Here is a 26,783-nt window from a genome sequence, read left to right on the forward strand (position 1 = left end):
ATTGGGTTCACTACCACGACTGAGGCTCACATTTATATGCTGCTTGGGGGGCAGAAGGCACAAAAAATGGACTCACAATCATTAAACTCAACATACTCTCAATTCAATACAGCAGACTCTAGAAAAATAGCGGGAGCCAGCATTAACAGTTAATTCCAGACTACACCTGCGTGCAACTGTTTCTGCTCCTCCCATTTCAGTCCTCTTCTGGTCCTGGGAGACAGTGGAGCAGGAGAGGTAGGGGCAGGAGGAGGAGGTGTGGAAGTCCTTGACTCTCTCCACTAGCCTGACCTGTCCCTCCTGTTCTTCACTTTCCAATCCTTCCCCCAGGTCACTGATTCCTTCTTCTAAAACAGTCTCCAACCCCACTTCTCCCGATGTCCACTCCTTAAGCGTCTATCCAGTCCCTGAAAAACATTCCATTCAAGTTGTAGATTCCAAACACTCGGCAAAGACAAACCCGTGTAGAACATGTTGCAACGGTCTAACTTCAGTGTGAATAAACGTATGACAGTGGCTTGATCTACCTTCTCCAGGAGAAGTCGCAGCAGAAAAGCAGAGCTTCCTAGCAACAGAGATGCATGATATGGAGTATTGATTCGTATTTTGTGGTGTAGGATCAAATAAACTATTTGAGCCATTCACACAGTTCTTTGTTGCATAAGAAACAGGGAACAAACTTCAGCGTCAACCCCCCCCCCAAATATAAAACAATTATAACTGCAAGGACACCACTAATTTTCCAACTGGAGTATAATCTTACAACAACAAAAAATCACTCGGCTGTATTCAGCACACTAAGTACCCATTGCAGTTCTCACTTGTATACTACAGGTACTATTAAAACATTTTGCAGCAAACAATAGCTACATTATAACAAAAGTTATGAAACAATAGCCAGCCAAACTGCCTGCTACATTAGTTTGAAAGGGAAATGCCTATTCCATATTTAAAAGTACAGTCCTAAGAACTTTTACATTTTACAGAATTATTAAGGCAGCTATTCTAAGCGCCATACTGTGAGGTATGCAGGCAGATGTCTCCCTGATGTGGTTGTAGAAAGAAGGGCCGTCTATGCCAGCGGGTTGCAAAGATCCGCCCAGCACCCCCTTTTTTAGGGGGGCAACCTCAAAAGTTGTTGAGCTTTTTTTTTTTTTGCATCCCTAGGTAAAGACAGCCCTGGCGGAAAGCTCTGCCACCATGGCTATACCATCAGTGGTGCTTCGTGGGTGGTGGACCTGCAAATGGGCTGTTATAGAGTTGGAAAGGACCCTTGCGATGGAAGAATCTCAACTAGATCATACATGGCAGATGGCCATCCAACCTCTGCTTAAGAACCAACCTCCCGAGGGAGACGGTTCCACTGTCGAACAGCTCTTACTGTCAGAAAATTCTTCCTGATGTTTAGTCAGAATCTCCTGTCTTGTGACTTGAAGCCATTGGTTCAGGGGAAGCCTTGGATCAGTTGCATCAGAAAGCCTCTTTGTATCCTAACTTGCCCCTAGATAGGCTGAAAACATATGCCGGATTTACTTTACCTTCCATTGGTTTCAATGAGAGGTAACGTTTTTAAAACGCCAAATGGGGTTCTGAAAATCTGCCTCACCCCACCTTCTGCCCTGGCCGGCATGGTTGCAGTATCTCCACCACAGAATCTGTACCACCATTTTAGGACTTGCCTGCCTGAATCTTTGGTGGTTCCTTCGAAACAATAGTAACTAAAGCTGTTGTGTTCTTGCAAATAACAAGTGACAATACATTTTTAACACAACTCCCCCTACAGCCAGTTTTATCTGGCAAAGAAGCAATGTGTAAAACATTTATGAAATAACAAAAATGCGTGCTTTTTGTGTGGGCTGTTCATTTCTGAATCATTTTCTTTTATCAGATGCGGTAGAACTCATCTACATTTAAATGAAACCTCGCTGGCATGATCAACCATCCATATGACTGCTTGAAGGGCTGTGGGGAAGGCCTCATTAATACACATAGGGATATACATAATGGATACCGTCAGGAAAGAACATTTGAAGTCTCAACATGCCTACCTTAGGAAGCATGCAGAACTAGCCCCACCATGTGGAAAAATGAAGCAGCCACCCTGGGTAGCAGGTTTTGATCTCAACTGAAGGGTGAAAAAGTGTTACTCTCCTTTTTTTGTATTATTTTGTATATGAAAACAGTATTTTTGGTTCAAAATCTATATGTAGATAGAATGCAAATCTCTGCCCCATCACTTCAGCTTCTGAAAACATTTTTACAGACCGGCTCAGTGTTGTATTTGTTTTTTTATTTCTCTATGCAGCTTATTACCAGTGCTCAAGGCACTGCAGAGCAACAAAATCTGCGCTCATTGCTGTAAATAATAATTCTAAAACAACATTATTAAAAATAACAATAGGTTTTTAAAAATCAGAGTTATAACTTGTAATTTAGAAAGGTTAGCCGCAAACCTATTCAGAGCTTAATCTGAGCCAGGGCTTATCCCTACACCTGTTGCTAAAGCCAGAGCTCAGTGCACAAGATACGATGCAGTAAAGGAAAACATGCCTTTGGGCATGTACCAGTGTTGTGTCATCTTGCTGCTAAGGAACCATAACCATAGTGCTGTAGCTTGGCTTAAGAAGAGCACACATGAGATAGGGCGTGACTTCCTGGAAAGCTGGAAGTCCAGAAATTTGTCGTTTCACACATGGCACACTGAAAGCAGTTCCATTAAGGCTGACATTCTATGTGCGCTTACTTGAATGCGATCCTTTACAGTGAAATTCCTAAGCAAACTTGCCCAAGTGGAAGTTGTAAAGCTGCAGTCCTCAAAACTGTTCTGTTACAACCACTCCCATCTGTTCAACTAAATCTCAATAATGCTCTTTAGGGACTGGGTTGCAAAGCAATATACTTTGCCCTGCATTCCTTTACCTTTTTTTTATTGACATGCAAGTCCTGGTGAGCCGCAGTCACTGAACGGCTACCTACAAATCGAGGTTCACAGTTTGAATCCTACCTTTGCCCCACTCTCTAGATGGCACCAAGTCTCTCAGTCCCCCATCGCAATATGGTGGCGATCCTGACCTAATTTGCAAAGCTGCCGTAAGGATTACAAGATGACGTACGTGAAACTTGTGAACGTTCACAGCTCTGCTATACAAATCCCAAGTGTCACCGCTCCTTCAAACATCTTCCGACAGGAATATTGCAGAAACAGAACTGAGCAGCAGCAGGTATCGGGATGTTTGAGGGAGGTTTGTAGGAGAAAAACTTAAAGGAGGGTAAAACTCCTCCCCTCCCCACAGAGAATACAAAAGACATTGGGAAAAGAAAATTGGAAGAGTGGTATAATTATCATTATAAAATTCCCCTAATCAGAGCAGGGAAGGGTTTGCTACAACCCTTAGGAAGGAGGATACAATGAACAGGAATCACAGGTGGCTGAGTACCTATCAGGTTCCAAGAGAAATGGCGCCAACCCAAAAGGTAGCTGCTTCCACGTACCCAGGGGATGCCCTAGGTTTGCAGAAGTCCTTAAGTTTGTGAAGTAAAAGGACGTTAACACAATGCGCCCTGCCTGCTAGGAAGCCTCTGAGTGCTGACAAGAGGAAGGAGATCAAAAGAAACCAGGAGTGAGTATTTTTTGCTCTTCAAAATATGGCAACATTTATTTATTTATTTATTTAAGTCTTTTAAAATTTATCATGGGATAAACTTTCACTTATACAGTGGTACCTCGGGTTACAGATGCTTCAGGTTACAGACGCTTCCAGTTACAGACTCCGCTAACCCAGAAATAGTACCTTGGGTTAAGAACTTTGCTTCAGGATAAGAATAGAAATCATGGCGCAGCGAGAGGCCCCATGAGCTAAAGTGGTACCTCAGGTTAAGAACAGTTTCAGGTTAAGAACGGGCCTCCGGAACGAATTAAGTTCTTAACCCGAGGTACCACTGTATCCCATCAGAGCATGTCATTTGGTGAAAGTTAATTTTTGCAGAATGACCCAGAAAAAAACCTCCCCTGAGGTCTCAGCATCGTGAACACGGCCGCCAGTCCATTTGGATTTTTTACAAATAGGAGTTTGGTGAGGGCGCCAACTCGCTCTTTTCTCTATTAATAATAATAATTATTATTATTATTATTATTATTATTATTATTATTATTATAATAATACTTTATATACCACCCTATACCCGGAGGTCTCAGGGCGGTTCACGGAACAAAATCAAAAATATAAAAACCACAAAATATATAATCAAAATAAAAACAACAACCCAATAACACCCCCCCAAGAAGCCACATTTTTAAAATTTTTAAAATGCTGTTAAAATGACCATAATTCAAACAGTGAGAATCCCAGACAGAGAAGTTATCGAGGGTTTTTTTTGGCAAAGTTGTTGCATTTTTCATGGGAAAGCTGTCGTGCGTCCGGGTTTTCGCAGCACCGCGCAGTTCCGGGGAATCCCGGACGTATGGCAACCCCCCATCTGACCGGCGCTCGCCCCAGTTCCTCGCTGTCTTCTCTTTCCCCAACAGATGGCGCTTTGCACTGTTCCCGCTGCGGAAGCTCACTGCGACTGCGCGACTTTGGTTTTGCGCCGAGCCCGGTTGGTTGGCCCCCGTCGATTTCATTCCCGCCCCTTCCTTTTAAAACCAGGAGGTGGAGGCCGCCGCCGCCGCCGCCCTGTGGGCGCAGGCGCACTCCCGCCCTTCCCGTCTCGCGTGGCCCTCAAGATGGCGGCCTTCTGTGAGGAGTTCGCGCTGTGCCCTTTGGCGGGAGCCGGGGTCCCCTCTCAGGGGCCGCTGGGCCTGGAGCAGGATGCGGACCGGGTGCTGCTCACGGACCGAGGCCGGACGGTGACGCTGTATAAGGTAAAGACTCCTTGAGGAGAGGAGAAACGGGGGGCGGTCGGGAGGGGATGCGAGCCCTTTGCCGCTTTCCCCATGTCTTGTTTCAAGTTCCTCAGGCACGATCCCTAGGAATAGTCGCAAAAGAGGGGGGCCTAGTGGCGAGGACTCCCTGCCCACCCGCTCATTTCTTTTGCGCGCAGAAGGTCCCGGGTTCGAGTCCCCGGCATCCCCCGCAGTATTGGATGGCAGGAACGATGGCAAAAGCGAGGACAACCTTCCTGCAGTTTCGCCTTGTTGTAAATAAAAATATGCCCTTTTCCCTTATGGGGTATCCAAGAGCCCATATAGAGTCCTTACATAGGTTCCCTGTTGGTAGGAGAAAATAACAGAGGCCAACCAGAGAATATTTGAGAAGCAAAGCAGCTAGTAAGCTTGATCTTTATTGATCTGTTGCAACAGGGTACTCCCCTCACACGCAGGAGAGGAAGAGGACCCCTCAAAAATGCTGTGCAAGGGCTTATAAAGACTTTTGAAATTCCCATCGTCTAGATCAAGACTACCCCCAGAAACCTTATGCATTCATCACAGAAGGGGTGTAACCTAAGACCACCCCTCAGATAAGGCGGTCTAAAACAGAACATTTGCATGTTGTTTTCTCCTGTCGCTTTGTTTATTTCCTGTCTGGCAGGTTACTTGATTGGATTTCTTGGGGAGCCTGGGCAGTCTTTTGTAATGATAAGGCTCACACCCTTATTCAAACACAGATTAAGACAGGATTTGTGAAGGAAGAGACAATGGGGAGGCTTTTCCATTTTGACCATGCAGAGAAACATTTACTCAGTTTAGGAATCAAAATGGTTCCAGGTTGGCTTTCCTGTGCTGATCTATGTACGTGTGGTTATGAACGTTGCCATATATCTAAGACCATAAAATTCCTATCACAGCCTTCACCCCCAAAGGCTCCCTCTTCCCTTGTTCCCCAGGACAGACGGGTATTAACAAGATGACAGAGGAAAAGACTTGGGTCTCTTTCTGCAATCCGTAGAATTCTCTCTCAAGAAAATCTCAATTTGCTATGGCTCTGTGTATTTAAAAGAGCTGAATCCCCACAAGCACATGCCCTAAAGCAGGCATAGGCAAACTTGCCCTCCAGATGTTTTTGGGACTACAACTCCCATAATCCCTGACCACTGGTCCTGTTACCTAGGGGTGATGGGAGTTGTAGTCCCAAAACATCTGGAGGGCCAAGTTTGCCAATGTCTGCCCTACAGTTTTATAAACAATTACAGTATAGGAAAAGATCAATCCTTATACAGTAGGATCCTTCTTGCAACTATGATTTATAGGGGTTCTCCCAAGCTGGTGTGTGCACTTCTCCTTATGTTTGTATGCATCTTCTTGCAATTTGAGAAAGTGCATACAAGCATATGAAGGAGTGTGCGTACCAGCTTGGAAGAACTGCCATAAATCATAGTTGGAAAAAGCACCCTGCTGTATAGTTCTGTAGAAGGATTTATCTTTTTCTAGAATTGTTTATAAAACTATAGGCTATGTGCTTATGGGGTTTCAGCTCTTTTAAATACACAGAGCAATAGCAAATCGAAATTTTCTTGTGTGCATCTTAATAACATGCTAAGGATTTAGTGTCTTAACAGTTGATAAGTTGGATTTTTTTTTAGGTTTCAGATCAAAAACCACTGGGTTGCTGGTCAGTCAAACAAGGTCAAACAATTACATGCCCTGCTGTGTGCAATGCTGAAACAGGGGAGTTCATTATTGTCCATGATGATAAGGTATGATTTCTTATTAAGGCAAGCATTTGACTGTAGTTATGTGGGGAATTGTTGCATTTGGTATAGTTTTATTGAAGCCATGGTGGTCTTTTAAAAAACTTCCTTTATAGAAGTTGTAGTAGGCAAAACAATTCATGTTTAATCAGTCTGTTTTGAAACTGTATGCTAGTGTGGATGAAAACTTGTTCGTATTTTTAGTGTGCAATAACTGATTTCTGATAGGGAACTGAGCCTCACAATATTTCAGTCAAAATCAGTAGGATTTATTTCCATAGAAACAAAAATGCATTAAATATACATTGCAGAAGCCAATGGGATTTTGTAGGTTTACATTTGCAAATTCTGCACATATCAAGAGACTGGCATGGGTCTGTCGTAGTTGTCCTCTCTGCAGCATTCACACACATACCTGAGTGCACACTCATCTATTTTGGAAATCATGGCTGTGTGTATATCACAGACCATAAAAACTAGTGTATCTTAAATATCCTAACCTGAATTGCTTGTCTAGTAGAGCTTTGAGGTAATACTTTGCAAATAGATATTACTCCTTTTTAAAATGATGGTTTTTTCAAAAGGTTTTACAGATATGGAAGGAAGATGACAGTAACTTGGATAAAGCCTTTAAAGCAACGGTAAGTGCTGATAACTTGTAATAAAATTGTTTTAGAGCATGGTAATTACCTTGTGCAATCAGTTGATGGCATGAGTTCTCTATATGTTAACACCAGCCTTGCAAATTATGGGTTGGCTCCAGAAAGGTTCTTCTGCAAACCAAAGTGGTCCTTCCCTATCTGTGATCTGGCAGGGGTACCAAGTGGAGCAAGGAAGGAGATTTTCACTGATAAGCACCTCTGGACAAGCTGTTCCGCAGGTTCAGGAGAGAACCTGGAACGGCATGGCAGATGATGTTGGGGCTGCAGGTGAATATTGTCACCTCTTATTGTAGGGAAATGCCATGTGAGCAGAACTCTGCCCATCTGAAGTCTGGATTGCACTGAAAAATAAAATAATTGTGTCTTTCTAGAACACTATATTTCACCTGTCCTTTCTCCTTCCCGCCTTAGTAAGATAGAGGACCTTTTGCAAATTGTTGAAACAGTCCTTCCACCTAGGGCTAATAACTACTATTGCACAGTAGAAGCTATGCAGTCACTTTAGTTAGTATCTGTGCTTTCAATATCTAGACTTGGATTTTTGTGAATCATCAAAATATTCAACTGAGTAATGACCTTTTGGGGTTTTCTTTTCTCTTTGGGCATAACCAATTTTGCTTTGCTGAAAGAGTTATATTTCAGTGTCAGTCAGAATAGTAATGCAGATGCTGTCACTGAGTTGCTGCAGAATTTCCCAGCTGTTACAGTTGTTTTCACTGTACCGTACCCTTCTTCAAAGGTGTAAATAGCAAATGACAAGAGTCCAGATTTAACTAACTCAGCACCCTTGTGGAAACTAGCACAGGAGTTTCTGCTAGCACAGTGGACCTACCCTGCTCCAATTCTTCTCCCATATCAGCTGTGAATTGTCAGGAAAACCCCCAGACAAGTATACCTAGTAATATTTAGATCTGTAATTCAGTTGCAACTCATTCCATTGCTCATACCAGTACCTGGAGCAATCAACTTTTTGAGGCCAGCTAGAGTGAATATAATTTTTTGCTGAACATTGCAATATTTATTAACATTTACCATACTTTACCGTGCATAAGACTAGCTTTCCCCCCTTAAAAATCATGCTAAAAAGTGGGTGTCATCTTATACATGGGTAGCGCATAGGGCGGACGTTTAATTGGTTGCTGCCGCGGCTGTCAGCAACTATTGTGTGTGTTATTGGTTGCTGTGTCAATGGGTGGTGTTGAGTGGCTGCTGCTGCAATTGGGCGGGCGATTGGCAGCTTCAGCTGGTGAGGGGACAGACAGACGGGAGGCGGAATATTCTATGCGTGTGGGTGATAATTTTTCGGCATTTCCCCTAAAACAACCCTGGGCAATCCTCCGCAAAAAAAGCTCAACAACTTTTTGCCATCTCCCCCCATTTTCTGTAATTTCAGTCCCCCAAAATAGGGGGCGTCTTATAGACGGAAAAGTATGGTATTACAAAGATACCTGCACTTTTGTTACCGTTTATATTGCACATTTATATTCCAGACTAAAGTTAAGAGTTTATTTTGCAGTTGTCAGCAGATGTGTATCGGATACATTCTCTGCCTGATACTGAACCCCTGGTCCTGTTCAAAAGTGGTGCTGTCAAGAGTTTAGATGCTTTACTCACAGCCCCTCAGCAAGAAATTGAAAGCGTTGTTTCAGACGAAGTTATTAGGTGAGTGCCACAGTTAATGCAAGCTTTCCAATTCAAAAATTAAGCTATAGATTTGGTGCTGGGTCTCTCTGAATCCCTTAACCTCACTCTGGTACCAGAGCTACCCATCACCTTGTTTCTTTGTAATGCCTTATTCAGTTCATTCTTCCTGCAGGTGAACAATTAAAGTTTCTTAAGTAGGCTTGGGAACTAAGGAATATGGTGAATAAAGGCTCTCTATTTACTCCCCAAAAAGGGGATAGTGCAAAGCATGACGGATAACTTCATACATTCAAATTTGCATCATACTTTACACTCATAGTTGTGTTGTATTGGCTGTGAACCTTATTTCAAATAATAACCATGTTAGCATGCAATGCTAGACCAAACCATGGCTTAGCATGAATGTGCGGACTGCGAGGGAGATGTTCACACCTGCTTTGCTACTCCCTGGTTCTTATAAGCTCTCTCTGGTGCAGAAGCTATGCTTGGGTTAGTGTGTTGTCTGAACCCAGGATTGTGGTTAAGCTCTCTCTTTGATAACAAGCTGTAGCCAATTTTTGATCTTGGCTACAGATGGTGATTTAAGGAGAAGTGAGCTCAACCACTATCCTTGGTTTTGCTTAGATGCCACATGAGACCTAAAGAAGCCACAGAGAAGCAGAAGCATATTTGCATGGTCCTAGTAAGCAATAGTTTGGCTTACCGTAGTGTGCAAAGTAGGCCATTGTATTAAATATTCTTTGTGGCCATGTTTTTAATTTTAATTGCCCTGCATTAATAATATAACTTATTTTTAGATGGAGTGATGCTTTCTTGGACGTTGGACATCCTGTTGTTACATTTATTACTGAGCAGGTAAGTGATAAATATTGTAAAGTAGTGATGCAACAACTTAAAAGTACATTTCCGTGTTTAAGTCACAGGTGTGGCATATTGTTTACTATCTTATTTGTTGATGCAGAATCAGTCTTAACACTTGAATAAGAATCTTCTACTGCAGGGGGCTACTTACATGCTTAAATTTGGGTACCTCTGTCTCCCCAACAAAGGTGCTCTAACAGATATTTCCAACCTTGGAAACTGAAATATAAATATTTAGATTTATTTTCCATGATAAGCATTTTAAAGTTATTTAAGTTGAACAAGCTTGTAGTAGCAATGGTCACACATAACTGAATCCTGACGTATGTGCATTGTGCATATGTACTCCACAGAAATAATAATAATAAAAACATACAGTGACTGATGGAAGGATTGCTCAGGCCTACTAAGAATTAAGTCTCTTCATATGATCCACTATGGAAATGTTACTATGCAGTAGAAGATTAATACAGATGCAATGCTTCTGTGGTGCAGTTTTTATTTGCAGTTCTTGGGATGGTTTGGACAGGATGAGCAATGAATCATTCTCAAACTCAGAAAAAAACTTATTTATTTCAATATTGCAGTACAATAGGTTGTCCAGAATGAACAACAAGAAACTCCTATTTCATTGTGCTTTAGAAAGTCCTGCTTTGTAGGGAATGGGGAATACTTTCTTGTAAGAGGAATCCTCAAACTTAATGGTGCAAGCATACTATTGCGCAGGCATTTGTTCACTGTAACTTGCTGGTATTACACAGTCTTTGCTTTTTCGCTTAAATCACAGCTACACAATGATTTGTGGGGAATTACCATGACAAATTTTTTTTGGGGGGGGCCCAAATATCTCTTAGGTATATGATATAGTTAATTTCTTCTGTCTAGCTGCAATGTCTTTTTAATGAACCTGGTTATCTGGGAAATGAAAGAAGGCCACTCTTTTTCTTCAGGATGGGAATTGCTTCATATATGTTCAGCGGTGTAATCCATGCATCCTTCAGAAGTTTAAACTGGAACAAGGTGGCGAGTCAGCCACACCGCTGGGTTTTGCAGCATACTTGAAAAACAAAGTTGTCACGTTGCTTTGCTTGTGTAAGTATTAAGGTATATTCTAATTGTACAGGAGGGGAACCCTGCCTTGATAAAGCGCAGAAGAGCAAGCATCATGTTATTTCCAATCAGTCTTTTGCAATTAAATGTTGCATAAACAGGCATAGTAGTTAATAGTTCTTAACAGTATAATTGTATACTTCTTTGAGGAGCATAGACATTTATGCATATTTACAAATTGAGTACACTGAGACTGCATTCAGATGTAATGTACAAACATGAACTCGGGGCCAAATGCTGCCTCTTCCCACTAAATGGGAGGGGGTTATAAGGTTACAGTTTTTCTGTACAGTGGTACCTCAGGTTAAGTACTTAATTCGTTCCGGAGGTCCATACTTAACCTGAAACTGTTCTTAACCTGAAGCACCACTTTAGCTAATGGGGCCTCCTGCTGCTGCCGCGCCGCCCGAGCACGATTTCTGTTCTCATCCTGAAGCAAAGTTCTTAACCTGAAGCACTATTTCTGGGTTAGCGGAGTCTGTAACCTGAAGCGTATGTAACCTGAGGTACCACTGTATTTATGATAAGATTATTTGCTGTTTTAACCACTTGCCAGAATTGCTAAGCCTTTGCACACTTGTAATTGTCTTTTTTTTAAATTATATTTTATTAATTTTCCATACATTCAATCCACATTACAATTTCTGTTAAATTTACCATTTTTGACTTCCTTCGGCTTCTCTGCCAATCATCCAAATTCAAACTTCTTTAATTACACATTTCCAAATTTTACTATTGCCTTTATACCTACCCCCCACTTCTATTTTGCCTTTTTACAATATTTCTTATTCTGTTACAGAGCTTCTCTGAATGCCACTAGCGTTATTGCATTATCACTTATACATTCCCAGTATTCAACTAATTTTCCCCAGTCCTCGATGAACTTTTGATCTCGTAGATATCTGATCTTCCCAGTCAGTTTATCAAGTTCTGCATAGTCCATCAGCTTCATTCTCCAATCCTCCAACGTTGGTATTTGTTCTTGTTTCCATTTCTGGGCCAGTAATATTCTTGCCGCTGTTACTGCATATTGGAAAAGTTTGTGGTCCTTTCTATTTATTTCATTGCCAACAATTCCTAAAAGAAAAGCCTCTGGTTTCTTGACAAATGTATATTTCAACATTTTTTTCAACTCATTATATATCAACTCCCAGAAGCTTTTCACTTTCTTACATTCCCACCACATATGATAAAATGTACCATCTTTTTCTTTACATTTCCAACACTTCTTACATGTTTTGTACATTTTTGCAAGTTTTACTGGTGTGATATACCATCTGTATATCATTTTCATAACATTTTCCTTTAGTGCAGTACATGCAGTAAATCACACTTGTAATTGTCACACTTGTAATTGTCAAACCATATCATGCTGTTGTATCCGAATGGGATTGCTGTATTAAAGGTCAAAAACCTAAGACTGTTTCTTAGTTTGGGGTACCTATGCAATCATAAAGCCTTTAGTTGAGGATGGTATGTAGAAACTGGACAGACAGTAGTCCATTGATAGCAGAGTATGTAACTGTGAACAGAAGTCGCAGGGAAGGAGGCTTCCCCAACGCATTAAAATTATCTGACAGGCAATGTGCATGCATTAACTCCTTGGGGGATTTTTGGCAATTGTGGCTGGTATGCATGGGCGACACAGGACCTCCATGGAAGCAGCTGACAGAAATGGAACCATTCCGAACCATGCCTCCTCTTAAGTGATGCCCTGTCTTTTACTGTGATGATTTGTGTATGTCAACTAGTATTTATTAATTCTTAACTATCACGTAACTGATTTCTATTCTTACAGATTCCAACGGATGTGTGTATAAGGTTCTGGTGCCCCTGCAACAGAGTGGCTCTGAAGAAGAGCAATTTTTACAAAAGTCTCTTCTGATCAGACTTCTAGTATCCGGCAGTATTTTAAAAAGCACTTCAATTGCTATTCTCGATAAAGATCATATTGCCATAACAGGATGTTTGGATTCCCCAGATGGCCGCGTTAAAGGTAACGTAAATCGCTTCAAAATGCAGCAGCTGGACTAAATCTATTCTGCTTAATTTGTTGACTGTAAACAGGAAGGAAACATCCAAGAAGCACTCTTAAATAAGCATTAAACAAATATTGAGCACCTAAAGTCAAGATTCTGTACAACAGCCTGGTGCCTGCCAGATACTTATTGACTGCAACTCCCACTGGTTGTGCTGCCTGGGATTAATAGGAGTTGGAATCCAACAACATCTGGAGGGCTATCATGCAACATAAAATGTAGAATAAAAAACAACAAGTGTCTGGTCTGCAGGCAGCTAATCTAAAAATGCAGATGCGTAAGAAAGAAGAGCAAGGAAAGACAGCAGAGAAAGATATACAGGCAACTCCCAGTTTGCATGGGGGTTGCGTTCCGGGTCATCATGTGCATAAGCCCACCCGGTTAGGCCCTCTTCTGGGTCTGAAAATGGTGCAAATGTTCATGGAACACTAGCAAAATGGGAGTTGCCTGTACAGTTGATTGTTATTGATCTGTTAAACCATACATGGTAGAGTGATTAATTATACAACTGAAGCTTCACTTTCTCAGAAATAGATTTGTTGAACTGTTTTTGTAAGAGATTAGTAATGACTCTGATTATGAATTGAGACTTACTTCGGCAATGTTTGACAGGATGGTTTTGGGTATGTTAATTACTTTGTAGGGCACGTTGCCAAAGTTATCTTACTCAATTTGCAGGCAGCATTCATAACTGAAACTTTGCAAATGGTACTCTTGTTTTTCCTATTTGTAGATTGCTTTTCCATATGGAATATAAAATTTCAAACATTACAGGCTTTAAAGGAATTACCACGGGGAACCACTGGACAAGTAAGTTGTGATCAATGTGATCAATCCATTTTCATTTTAATACACTTGTAGCTAGTTTACGGACGCAGGTGGCGCTGTGGGTTAAACCACAGAGCCTAGGACTTGCCAATCAGAAGGCTGGCAGTTTGAATCCCCGCAACGGGGTGAGCTCCCGTTGCTCAGTCCCTGCTCCTGCCAACCTAGCAGTTCAAAAGCACGTCGAAGTGCAAGTAGATAAATAGGTACCGCTCTGGCGGGAAGGTAAACGGTGTTTCCGTGCGCTGCTCTGGTTCACCAGAAGTGGCTTAGTCCTGCTGGCCACATGACCCGGAAGCTGTACGCCGGCTCCCTCGGCCAATAAAGCAAGATGAGCGCCGCAACCCCAGAGTCGGCCACGACTGGACCTAATGGTCAGGGGTCCCTTTACCTTTACCTAGCTAGTTTACAATGGAAAACCTTGAACAGAACGTATGAAATATGAAAAAAAGAATGCTGAAAAAGGGTATTAGTCAGATTTTAAAATATTCCCTGTTTTTCAGTGCACATATTAGATGTCCTGCAGAGTGCACTGATCCATTGGGTGCATAAGGGGTGCAGCAATCTTTGAAGAGCATATATGTGAATGCAGTGCAAGCCCAGCTGCTTCAGTGCATGTGCAAAACTCATTCAAGAGCCATTGTCACTTTTTGAATTAGAGACTGACTGATCCAGATCACTGGATATTTCTAAGAGATCACAGATCTCTTTGAAGGGTGTTGGTTGTGTAAATTGATCAGTAAAGGTAAAGCACCACTGACAGTTAAGTCTAGTCGCAGACAACTCTGGGGTTGTGGTGCTCATCTCGCTTTACTGGCCGAGGGAGGCAGCATTTGTCCACAGACAATTTTTTCTGGGTCATGTGGCCAGCATGACTAAGCTGCTTCTGGCGCAACGGAACACCGAAACCGGAGCAGCGCATGGAAATGCCGTTTACCTTCCCGCCAGAGCGGTACCTATTTATCTACTTGCACTTTTTGGCATGTTTTTGAACTGCTAGGTTGGCAGGAGCTAAGACTGAGCAACGGTTACGGGGATTCGAACTGCCGACCTTCTGATCGGCAAGCCCAAGAGGCTCAGTGGTTTAGACCTCCGTGCCACCCACGTACCTAGCAATAAGAGTAAATCTTTGTAAGTGTGCCCCATTGCTCAGTTATTGCAGGGCTGCAGGTATATATAGATGACAAAACTGTTACCTTTCAGAAGAAATTAGAAAGCTCAAAAGATCTGTAGCATTTAAGAGAGTGTTTGTGTTGTGAGTATACTGCGTTATTTCACTTTCTACTTGCTAATTATTTGTATTTAATGTTTCCTAGTGTTGGTGTTACGGAGACAAACTCTTCATAACACATGGTAACGAATTAACAGTAATATTGTATAAGTGTGAAACATCTTCCTTGGCTGCTGCTGTTGGGAAAGTTAAGGATACACAAACATCAGGTAGGGCTTAATTATAAAGCTTATATTTACATTCACATAATCCTCTTTTGGAAATGCCTTTAGAAAACTACATGTAAAAAATGCCCATCTTAAGCTGCTTATCCTATTAGAAGGCATCGTACTAAGATTTTTCAGTTTACAAATTGGATTTTAATATTCACAAATACTCTCATTTGTATTGTCCAATTCTCTGTGGATTTTAGATGGTATGTTGAAAAGTATATTTAGTGTTTTTGCTTTACCTTAATTTATTATGATTAAATTCAGTTAGACATTCAATATGGTAAACTCATAACAATAGCTTATTTTGACATCCAAACCCACGCATTACAAAAGCCAAGTTCTTGTCCGGTATAATTTTTATAGAAATCTTTCTTTGGTCATTTGTGCATAACAATAATAGGTTTCACTCTTTAATGTGATAATCTATATTACTTTTTCCAGAAATGAAGATTATACCTGCAGATTGGAACATGCTTCAAGAAGATGATCTGATAGGTGCAAAGCCAGATCAGCCTGCCAAGTGTGAATCTAATAGGCTGGTATGTTGGTTTCATAGTCACTATTCAATCTTCCTTTTGCTATATCCATTTCACTATTTATTAAACTCTTTTTTTTAAAGAAATATTTATTAAGATTTCACAAAAACAAACATACAAAAACACATAATAACAAAAGAGAAAAAATAAAAAATAAAAAGATAAATAAAACATACAGAAACAACAAGAAAAATTAAGAACAATTGTTTTTCATAACATAAAACTAGTTTGCTTGTTTCTTTGACTTCCTCACACCTCCCCTTCTTGTATTCCCATTTAAATAATCAAATCAGCAGATCCTTACCCTCTTTCATTTATCTTATCTCTATAACTTAACATTTTATAACTCAGTATTTTCAGTATTTGAAAATATTAAACTCTTTAGATAGATGGATAAAATAGCATTTTCAACAAAAAGGCATACCATTTTAAAGAATCCGCACAAGATACCAAAATTCCTTAAGTATCCTTGGTTTCTGTGCAATACAGCCAGAACGTTAATAGGCAATGCAAAGCAGGGAGTTCCAATCATTACGAAAAGAAACTCAGCTATTGAATTTAAGGGAATTGTAGTCCAGCTTTTAACGATGAAGTTTAACCTCTCTGATCTGCATAATGGTTACAGATGAAATTGGGAAATGTCAGTCCACTCTTTGGTTTTTGGAAGATTTTCACTTGAATACTTGGGGTTTAACCCAGATTAAGCTTTTGCAGTTTGATCTTATAGTCATGAATAACTTTTCACATCACTTGATTACAAATTGATCTTAAATAGTTACCTTGTTTCGGGGGGGGGGGAATATTAGTCCTGAAAGCATTTGCTAAATTGTACTAGGGGGGATCAAGCTCTAGCAGGGTGCACTAATCACCTATTTCCCCCTTCGGTGCCATAGAATCATAGAATGTAGAGTTGCAAGAGATCACGGGGGTAATCTAGTCCAACCCCCTTCAGTGCAGGAATATTTTGCCCAACGTTCCTCTAAACTCATTACACTATTCCAGAGGATCCTCCAACCCTGTGGAACTGCTTTTCAGGCAGCTCCATGGGGCTCCACAGGAAGAATCAGTAAAAAATTCCTATTCCATTTGCTTCCTCCCCCCCCCCCCATTTTACAAACATGGTGGTTTGACAGTGGGTCATCAAGTTGCATACCCATCCCTATTTATTTTGATAAAAAATGTTTTTTAAAAAAATATCTGTGGATTTATGACTTCAGAAAAGATATTCCTAGCTGCCAGCAAACAAATTGGTAAGCATGTATGTCATATTAAAGTAAAAAAGGAATTACTAATAAATGCTTTCCAGAAAATTAGGTGTATTGGACCATTGTACTAAAAAAACCATATCTTTCTTGCTTAAATTTGGGTGAACTTCAAGGCAGACTTGCATAGGATTGGGAAATCTAATTCACTACTGAAACAGGGTGCTCTTTATTCTGGATTAGTTAATCCAGAACATTTTTTTAACTCTACCACCACCCACTGCTAGAAGGTGACCTTAGACAAATTGTCCTTTAGAAATTGTGGCTCTCGGCAGGAACAAAGATCATGTGCTAAAATCTGCATATTGAAATATTTTTCATAATCTTGGATTTCTCTCTACCTCTTCTAAAAAGATCAAAACTGATGCTTGCATATCTCTTTCCTTTATTAAATTATTAACCTGTTTTGTCCTTAAAACATTTTTGTTTTGATGATCAAAAGAGAATATAACTACCAGTGAATTGAATCTGCTGGCAGAATTTCTAAAACTAGTTGTAATTGGTCCAGGATACGTGTTACCATTGGCTGTTCTTTTTCTTTAACTGTCATGGAACTTTAATTCTCAAAGAATCTTACTATGCATGTTTAAATACTTGCAGTTGAGGTCAAGAAAGAGCATGAATGCAAAAACTCAACTGGAGACTCTGACAATGGAACAGGTGCTTTTAATTATCAAGGTAAATATAATAATTTATTATTTATACCACAACCATAAGAAAAACACTTAGGAAAGGTGATTTGGGTAGAGAACAAGATATCACTTATGCTTTAACTAGAAAAAATGGTATCAGGAAATATGGTATACAGATGCACAATATTAAAAAATATGTATACTAACTTCTTAAAAAAGAAATTGGCAAATTTCTTTTTTTCCATCAGACTTTTAAATTGAACTCTGACTTTCAGTTTGAACTTGTTTTAAGTCTTACCAAATTGGGCCTCTTGTACACAGCTCAGATCACTGTGATTAAACCAAATTTAAAATATTGGTCCTTCAAGTGTTACGGTAATTGTTGGTTGATATTGTGAGAGCAATTGGACACCTTTGTGGGGTTTTATCAGCCAAGTAATTATATGGCAAAGCTAGAATCCCACTGAAATATAGAGCTGTATTTACAAAGTAGAATGGGAGATTTTACATAAAATTTATTCTAACAGAGCTTGCATTCAGGGGCGGAGGGGGGGTGCCCCAGGTGTCAACACTGAGGGGGGTGACAAAATGCTGGGCGACACTCACCTTGGGCCTGCAGAACGCCCGAGCCACACATCTCTCCTGGGGGTGACGTGGTGGCTTCTGCGCCTGCAGACTCCGGGCTGCCCCAAACGGTCCGCCCACTGCTTATCCCCTTAGCTGTAGGGTGGCTGAGTGGCAGGGGGCAGGCAGACTCCTCGGAGGCCCCAAGGAGCGTCCTGCCCCGGCTGGTCTCGCCCCATGGGCAGCTGGTCCTGCTCCGCAGGTGCAGGACATGCACGCCGTCCCAGGTGCCTGATTGGCCCGCTCCGCCGCTGCTTCCATTAGCTTGCTTATAACTTCATTTATGTAGGACAGGAATGGAAGAAGAGGGAGGCAGCTACTTTTGTTTGCTCCAAGTACCCACATGGCTGCTCATTCACATGAAGCGCCACATGTCGGTATAACATGTGCAGCCCAACCCAATGAGTCGTCTCACTGCTGATCAAACAAACAATAGTTTGTTTTCCAGCTCCTCTTCCCTCATGCCTTTTGTAGCTTGATGAGCATCAGGGCTGGGGTGCCAAACAAATCATATAACTCCATGCCGCAGTTGAAACAAACCAGAGTTCATAAACCAGCAGCAAACCATACCTTCAGAGCATGGTTTGTTGGCAGTAAACAAACTATAGTTAAGCTGTTGGGCAGGGTTTCAATAACCAGACAGTGATTTAATAGACCATGGTTTATACTCCCATCTTTCAACTTTAGCAAAACTAAACCTGGTTTGCTGTGCTTTTTAGCAATGTAAATATGTGACTGAACTAGATCAGCAATTTTTCATTCCTCTCTGCTAAACTGAAATAACAACTGACACCTTGACCCAACATGGTACCCTCCAGAAGTTCCTGGTCAGGGGTGCCAACTTGAATAAATATTGTGGGGCCCAGGTAAGCCCCGTCTGCATAATTGATCACATGATGCAGAGCACACATACCATTTGAAAGGAAATGCTCATCAACTTTGTTGAGGCCCAGCCCCCACTAATATTGTGGGGGCCGAAGCCCCCACGGCCCCTAGGAGCTGGCTCCTATGTTCCTGGTAGTTCTCCCAACCAGGGGGCAGTGCTTATCAAAAAGTTTCCATTTAAAAATTAAAGCAGATGCAAATGTTTGCTATTGAATCCAATGTTCTAGTAGTGTTTTCATTCATGTTAAGACAGTATTGCTGAAAAATCTTATGATTTAGAGCCTGAGTACTGTAAGGGCAGGGGAAGGCTCATGTAGGGAGGTTTTCTCATCCCCTCCTCCACCCATATACCACGGCATTCCTTGCCACCATCACCAGAAAGAACTCTCTGAAATGCCTTTTCTAATATGGTGGCAGCTGTGACACATCCAGGCATCTAAAGACAGTGTTTTTGTTTCTTACAAAACATTCTCATGCAGGTTTCAGCTGCAATCTTATGCATTCACATGAGAGTAAGACTCATTGAACTTAACGGGATTGACTTCTGAGTAGTTATGTGTAGGATTGCGCAGTTAATGGATTAAAACTCATAGGGCAAGCAAGATTACTTTTAATTACTTTGGCTAGTTAAAGCTGATTTTCTGGGACTGTTGAACAAAATACTCTCTTTCAGGATTCTTCTCAGAATGTAATTGAAGAAAAGCTGAAGACATTTTTCTCCAGTACTCAGATACCAGACTTTCAAGCATCAGTTGGATGCGTACTATCTGCTCTTGTGAACAGGTGTAAAAGAGAGTCCTCATTTTACCCTCAGAATTGCCTGGTGCAAATTATCCAGACACAAGGCCTCTCTTACAGGTGAGCTAGTATTTATTTTATAATAAGGTAAAAAGGTAAAGGAACCCTGAACAGTTAAGTCCAGTCAAAGGCGACTATGGGGTGCCGCACTCATCTTGCTTCAGGCCAAGGGAGCTGGCGTTTGTCCACAGACAGCTTTCTGGATCATGTGGCCAACATGACTAAACTGCTTCTGGTGCAACGGAAACACCATGACAGAAGCCAGAGCGCACAGAAACGCCATTTACCTTTCCGCCACAGTGGTACCTGTTTATCTACTTGCACTGGCGTGCTTTCAAACTGCTAGGTTGGCAGAAGCTGGGACAGAGCAATGGAGGCTCACCCCGTCGTGGGGATTTGAACCACCGACCGTCTAATTGGCAAGCCCAAGAGGCTTGGTGGTTTGGACCACAGTTCCAGCCGCGTCCCTCTTATTTTATAATGAAATTTAAGGAACTGGAATCCTTCAGGAACTTTGAGAATAGTGGCTTATCAGAAACTGATTTCTTGTGAACCTCTGGTGCTCCAAGAAACCTGAAATATTTTTGTGGATAAAAGTTAATATTTAACTAATTGCAATTATATCCGGAGATGTAACTGTTTACCCTTTTGTTCAAGTATGTGCCCAGATCTAATGGCAGTTGCCTTGGAGAAAACAGATGTACACTTGTTACAACTATGTCTCCAGCAATTTCCTGACATCCCTGAAGCAATTACCTGTGCTTGCTTGAGGACTTTCCTGAGGTCAGTATCAAGCAATTTATCCTACATTTTCATTGATCATGCTTGCAATAGTTTGCTTTGAAGTACTTCAGAGACATCATGGTGTATGAACACTAGCCTTCCACTTTGGCAAGAAGTAGAAATGACATGTATTTTACCCTATTTAATTCCCTTGTGTATGAGAGCTGTTCATAATGGACTCCATTGCATTTATCAGATGAGATTTCCATTGTTTTAGAGAAATTTTCATTTAGAAAATGCTGAATCTTCTTCCTTTTAATTGACTGCAGTCAGAAAAGGTTAGTATATGAAATCAGGGAGAGTAAATTAACTACCTGATGGCTTTAGGCATTCTCCAAATGCGCAGTCATCTCTAAAATGCAATTTTGTGTATTATGGGATGTTGTGTTATGGGAGGCTGAAGGCAGCCCTGTTTAGGGAAGCTTTTAATGTTTAACAGACCACTGTATTTTAATACTTTGTTGGAAGCCACCCAGAGTGGCTGGGGAAGCCCAGCCAGATGGGTGGGGTATAAATAATAAATTATTATTATTATTTATTGATCAACGCAAATTGAATGTAATAATAATAATAATTTTTATTTATACCCCGCCCTCCCCAGCCAAGGCCTGGCTCAGGGCGTCTAACAAGCAATAATAAAAACAAGTTGAATGAATACAACTTAAAAACAAGATTAAAATACAACATTAAAATATTGAAACATTAAAATATTAAAATGCAGCCTCATCACAGGAGGAGAAAGGAAAATGAAAAAAGAAAGAGGGGGAGGGAATCAAATTGGCTCCAAGCCAAAGGCCAGGCGGAACAACTCTGTCTTACAGGCCCTGCGGAAAGAAATCAGATCCTGCAGGGCTCTGGTCTCATGAGGCAGAGCGTTCCACCAGGCCGGAGCCAGTGTTGAAAAGGCCCTGGCTCTGGTTGAAGCTAATCTAACTTCCTTAGGGCCCGGGACCACTAGGGTGTTGCTATTTATATAGAGACTTCTCTAGACATGCATGGAAAGGCATGTTCTTCTGTCCATCTTAATCCCAGATAGTAGTTATTGATGTTGTTATGAAATGTCAATTTCAGAAATTTCTTATAAAATGCCATTTTAAACTAATATCAGCATCTGGGGACTTATCTTTTTCTTCCTAGCATTGGTGATGACCGCCTTGAAGAAATGAATGTGTATTTAGATTCTGTAGCAGGTTGTGTTGATACTGCGCACAACAACAGAATGGGAACGCAGTCTAAAGTTATACAGAATGGCTTCAATTCTGAGCTCCCGGAAGAAGACATCTGCGACAAACCGTTAACTCAGAAATCTCACATGACATACACAAGAGAAATATGCCCTGTTGGACCACAGAAGGCAACGTTGCTGTATCCTTTGCACAATAAATAAAGTTGTTCTTACAGATGCGGAATGGTTATGTGGCACCTGTGGCGTATTGTTCCACTATGTTGGAACCTCATTTCTTGGAGATTTAACAATCGTGAAGGAATGGGAAGGTGGTATCTTGCGGCACCACCCCCAGTGCACCCTGAAGAACTGCTGTAGAGAACAAGGTGGGGTGGAGTTTGCTGCCTCCCCCACTTCTTCCTTCACGGAGAGCTTCTGTTGAACCTTGGTCCCTTCCTTGGCAGAAGGATCCCTTCAACTTGCAGAAAGAAGACTGCAGTTCTAACCTATTTTGTTAGCCTTTTAAGAAAATGCTTTCTTTTTCAAAGATGTTGCTCTTAAAGAATTTGGGGGGTAGGCTGGGATACAACAAAAATCTTAATGCACATTGGTCCTTGACCCTATGACCTGAATCTTACGCAGAAACACCATTCTTCGTTCAGCATACAGTGAGACATTTCTTTTGCCTCATCTGAAAGATCTCTCAGCTGAGCAAGTCATTGTAAGTAGTGACTCCTCTCTTGACTGTTTCTAGATATCATTGTTGATTACATATTTGTTCTTTGAGCATCTTGTGGCTTTTAGAGAAATTAAGTTATCAATGAACTTTTTCAGTTATGAAATCCATATCTAAATCCATGTTGATTATTTCTGTGATAAATAGATAAGTATCCGCTGAATGATATTTCATACCACACTGGTTCTGTAGAACCTCCTCAGCCTCTGGTAGTGATAGTTTTAAACTTCAGGTATACTGTTAGTGTAAGCTTCAGGATGTGTTCATGATTAAATTTGCTGCACTTACGCAGATTGTCATATGTTATACAAATTAGAAAGGGAGTGTAGAATTACTGCATGACATTGGTCAGATTAGACTGAGGACCTATTTCACTTCTATGCAAGTTGCTACAGGCCTGATGTAGATTTGTTATGCCTGAATCTGAAATCAATATAGGAAGGCAGGCTTGCTTTGCATTTTATATTTGTTTCTGCATGGAAAAAGTCAGCATAGATTGGTGATATAGTGAGATCCCTGAATTGAGTTGTAGAAAGAAAATTGAGACATTTATTTTTTTTAATGACTGAATACTCGATTGCAAGTATATTAAAAATTCTGTACTGTATATAATTAAAATTGAACTACTACTTTTAAATATTTTTTTCTTCCTAGTTATTTCTCCGGTACCTGCAGTATCTGTACATGAAGTGCAATGAAGAGGCTGCTGTAGACCTTCCTGTAATATTTTGTCTGTCGATAAACCAGGTAAGGGGCAGGTGGGAATTAAATTCATCATTGTTCTTGTGAGTTATCAGCATCTATGTTTCAACTCTAGATGTCTGCTTCATTGAAAGGACTAGATCTGCATGTGCACTCCTCTGTGTATTCAGAGTCCGTTTCAGCCCAATGGTAAACATAACTGTCTTCAATTAATGTTTATTCTAAAAGTGAGACTTGGGCTCTTATGGCAGAAATTGTTTTATAGGATCCTTGGTTCCCTTTTTCATGGTTAAAGAAAAATATGCTTCCCTCCTCCAGTTGCTTATGGTGCAGTGACAGAAGGATTGTTAACACACATGATGTGGTATTAATCTGTTTCCCAATTTTGAATGATGTTATTGCCCTAGCTAACTTGGTTTGGGAAACAGATCTGAAAGTTGACAAGATAGCATTGATAGGATCCCTTACAATGGGATAGAATCATACAGTGAGACAGGGAAGTACTTGCTGGTCCGTGACTTTCATGATTGCCTTGGAGATTCTGCTCCTATAAGCAGTTGCTTAGCTATGCCTGCATTACGCACTGTTATTTGCAGAATCATTGTTGAAATATGACAGTTTCATCTCCCTCCCACTCGGCAGCCAAGATTGTTTTAAATTTAAATGTGCTGCATTTACATTTCTTGCCAAAAGTGTGGCAGGGAAGCTTTTATATTATAAAGAAATTATTTCCTGAGTGTTAGTCTTTTGCATAAAAGCTAAGCAAGTCTTGTGGTACCTTTAAAACATTGGGTTGTGCTCAGCTAAGTCCTACCCATTAGCCCTATTGAAATTAATTTTGGGTAGGACCATCATTGAATCCAATTTCAAGAAATCTATAACTGCATAAGCTTTTGTAGACTACAACCCACTTCATCATATGCATGATTGTACAGAAATGACTATCTTCTGTGGAATATTGTTATTTTCCATTTCACTGCAGAGAGTTGCATCTGAAGGCTGCATGAACAGAATTTCCCTGCTTCTCCTCCCACCGACTTCCGTACTCCCTAAATGTGCAGGAGCTTTAGAGGGTCCCCCAAATCTGCTTAGAAAACTTGAGGGGGGGCAAGGAATGGAGGGCTAGATTAAAATCAGAAGCCCCATTGCAAAAAAGTAAATCTGTTTTGCTCACGGATGGGCACATGTCACTCAATAAAATTATAAGGCAGTGGAATTCTGTCTAATAATTGGGGCTGACTTTCTCATGCATGTGCTGAAGGTTGAGGTATCACTAGCTTACGCTTATCTATCACTGGTTTAATTTTCAGATCATGGACTGGATATGCCTTCTCCTAGATGCTCACTTTACAGTTATTGTGATGTTGCCAGAAGCAAGAGAATTACTTTCTAAGCTGCACAAGTTTGTTAGAGCCCAAGTAAGTTTCCCTTCCTTTTGAAATTGCAGCACCAGAAGCACAGGTTGAACGTTGTAGGTGGTGATACCAAACCAAGCTTCCTTTTGAAAACCACAAATGTTATCCTTTGCTGTCATGCGCTGCCCTTTTGCATGAAGGCAACAGTAGTGTCACTTGTGGGAATAAAAGCAATGTTTATAAAGGGCTGGCAGGAAATACGAACAAGTCTTATTTGTTTCCCCCCTCTTTTAGGTACGTTTTTACGCAGAACTCAACAAGATTGAAGGAAGCCTGAAGCATTTGCAAAGGATACAGCACCCAGATGATGTGGGCTTATATTCCATTGAAGTTCTGAAACTTGTATGAATAAGGCACATGTTTCTCATAAAATTATTGTTACGAATCTACTGTGGACATTTTTCTCCCTCTTTGCATTCCGGCTCATCTGTTCTACCTTGTAAAGGCTTATTAATACCAGAATTCTCATTGGTGAACTGTACTGACACCCCTTCAAGGCCGTCTTTTCTAACTTGGTGCCTTCCAGATGTTTTGGACTGGGGCAGATGGGATTTGAAGCCTTTGATATCTGGAGGGCACCAGGATGGCAGAGGCTGCTGTAAGTTACATTACGACTACAACATCCAACCTGGATATCATGTATATATGTATAAACCATAGCTCAGATCCACTTTAAGATACACTAAAGACAAGAGGGTGTCATTAGGAAAGCAACATGCATTTCTTAAAAGAGATCTTAGCTTGTTTACACTTAGTCTTATAGACTTGTTTGCAAGCTATCTAACACAGGAGAAGTAAATTACAACAGCAAAGTTGAGACCTAGTATAAACGTTGTAGGTAAATGGTGTCAGTAGCTTGAAAGTACAGTGGGACCTCGGGTTAAGAACTTAATTCGTTCTGGAGGTCTGTTCTTAACCTGAAACTGTTCTTAACCTGAAGCACCACTTTAGCTAATGGGGCCTCCCGCTGCACGATTTCTGTTCTCATCCTGAAGCAAAGTTCTTAACCCGAGGTACTATTTCTGGGTTAGTGGAGTATGTAACCTGAAGCGTAGGTAACCTGAAGCGTATGTAACCCGAGGTATCACTGTACTGCATGCATAATACATAAGACACACAATACAGTTTAGAGATAACTCTAGCTCCTAAAACCTGCTAAAGAAAGTCTTGTAAACCATGAAATTACATGAAGTATGAAGACTCTACCTAGAGTCTCCCACAAGGAAAACTCAATTGAAAGAAGTATCACAAAAAAAGTTTCAGTCCATGCCTTAATTGGTCAGGCTTCCATGCTGATACACTGTTCAATAGGGCATGCCTAACAAACCAGGAAAGAGCTATTGGGCTTCTCGGGGGAAAGATGCTCCTGAAAACATAATTTTCAGCTCTTTACACCAGAACTGGTATTGTGAATTACTTGGGAACAAAAAGCGCACAAGTTCCAATAGTTTGCCTGTGTTAAGACAGCTTTGACTTAAGTCTTCGGCATTCCATCAACTGGGTCAACCCAACGGGAATACCATATGCCAGTAGACAACTGCTGGTCTTTTTGCTTATAAACCTGCTGCAGAAGCATTGGATTGGCTCTTGCCATCTTTCACACACCCATCCTTTGTCCTTCCCCCTCTCAGTGGCATTGACATTGGAAAGCCAGGTGTACCCTGCCTGCAACTCCCTGCCACTTGCTGCTGATTAAGGTTCTGTGGTGCTCTGTGCCTTTTTGTTATCTTCAGGCATTATGGTAACCATTCTCTAGGGTTAGGAGAGCTGTAATGTTCTGTTTATGATGTGGTAAAGCTAGTGGCAATGGTTTGTCGCAGCAAACCTAAGCGACTTTAAAAATGCATTTATTGACAAATCAGAGTTAAAATGTGGTGCTACAAAGATTTGTGGCCTCTTGTTTACTCATGAATTAGTCGCTTCATAATTAAAATGGAAATCAGATGAGCTTTGTCATTTGCAGCTTGCGATAGAAGATGTGGCCGTAGTTAGAAAAAGCACTGTTTGTACGTTAACAGAGCTATCGGGAAATGT

The 26,783-nt window shown here is 40.9% G+C and overlaps 1 protein-coding gene across 1 annotated transcript; it reads left to right on the plus strand.

Annotated features, from left to right (window-relative positions):
* Positions 1–4,630: 4,630 nt before the first annotated feature.
* Positions 4,631–25,134, plus strand: NOL11 (nucleolar protein 11). The gene is made up of 18 exons (XM_083598685.1): positions 4,631–4,861; positions 6,520–6,633; positions 7,212–7,268; positions 8,806–8,951; positions 9,731–9,788; positions 10,745–10,886; positions 12,703–12,900; positions 13,677–13,753; positions 15,085–15,208; positions 15,653–15,750; positions 17,610–17,687; positions 19,824–20,008; positions 20,606–20,731; positions 21,869–22,096; positions 22,539–22,617; positions 23,287–23,379; positions 24,645–24,752; positions 24,984–25,134. The coding sequence occupies exons 1-18, from the start codon at positions 4,724–4,726 to the stop codon at positions 25,095–25,097; spliced, it is 2,163 nt and encodes a 720-aa protein (XP_083454811.1). The 5' UTR covers positions 4,631–4,723; the 3' UTR covers positions 25,098–25,134.
* The last annotated feature ends 1,649 nt before the right edge of the window (positions 25,135–26,783 follow it).

This window comes from Podarcis filfolensis (genome assembly GCF_964270895.1).
Source record: "Podarcis filfolensis genome assembly, chromosome: 2".
NCBI classification, from domain to species: Eukaryota; Metazoa; Chordata; class Lepidosauria; order Squamata; family Lacertidae; genus Podarcis; species Podarcis filfolensis.

Bases quoted from the DNA above. Each gene is read 5' to 3' on its own strand.
- NOL11 (XM_083598685.1), top strand. From the start codon at position 4,724: ATGGCGGCCTTCTGTGAGGAGTTCGCGCTGTGCCCTTTGGCGGGAGCC. The intron at 20,009-20,605 runs GTGAGCTAGTAT...CTTTTGTTCAAG, and splicing joins ACACAAGGCCTCTCTTACAG to TATGTGCCCAGATCTAATGG. The intron at 22,097-22,538 runs GTATCCTTTGCA...AATCTTACGCAG, and splicing joins CCACAGAAGGCAACGTTGCT to AAACACCATTCTTCGTTCAG.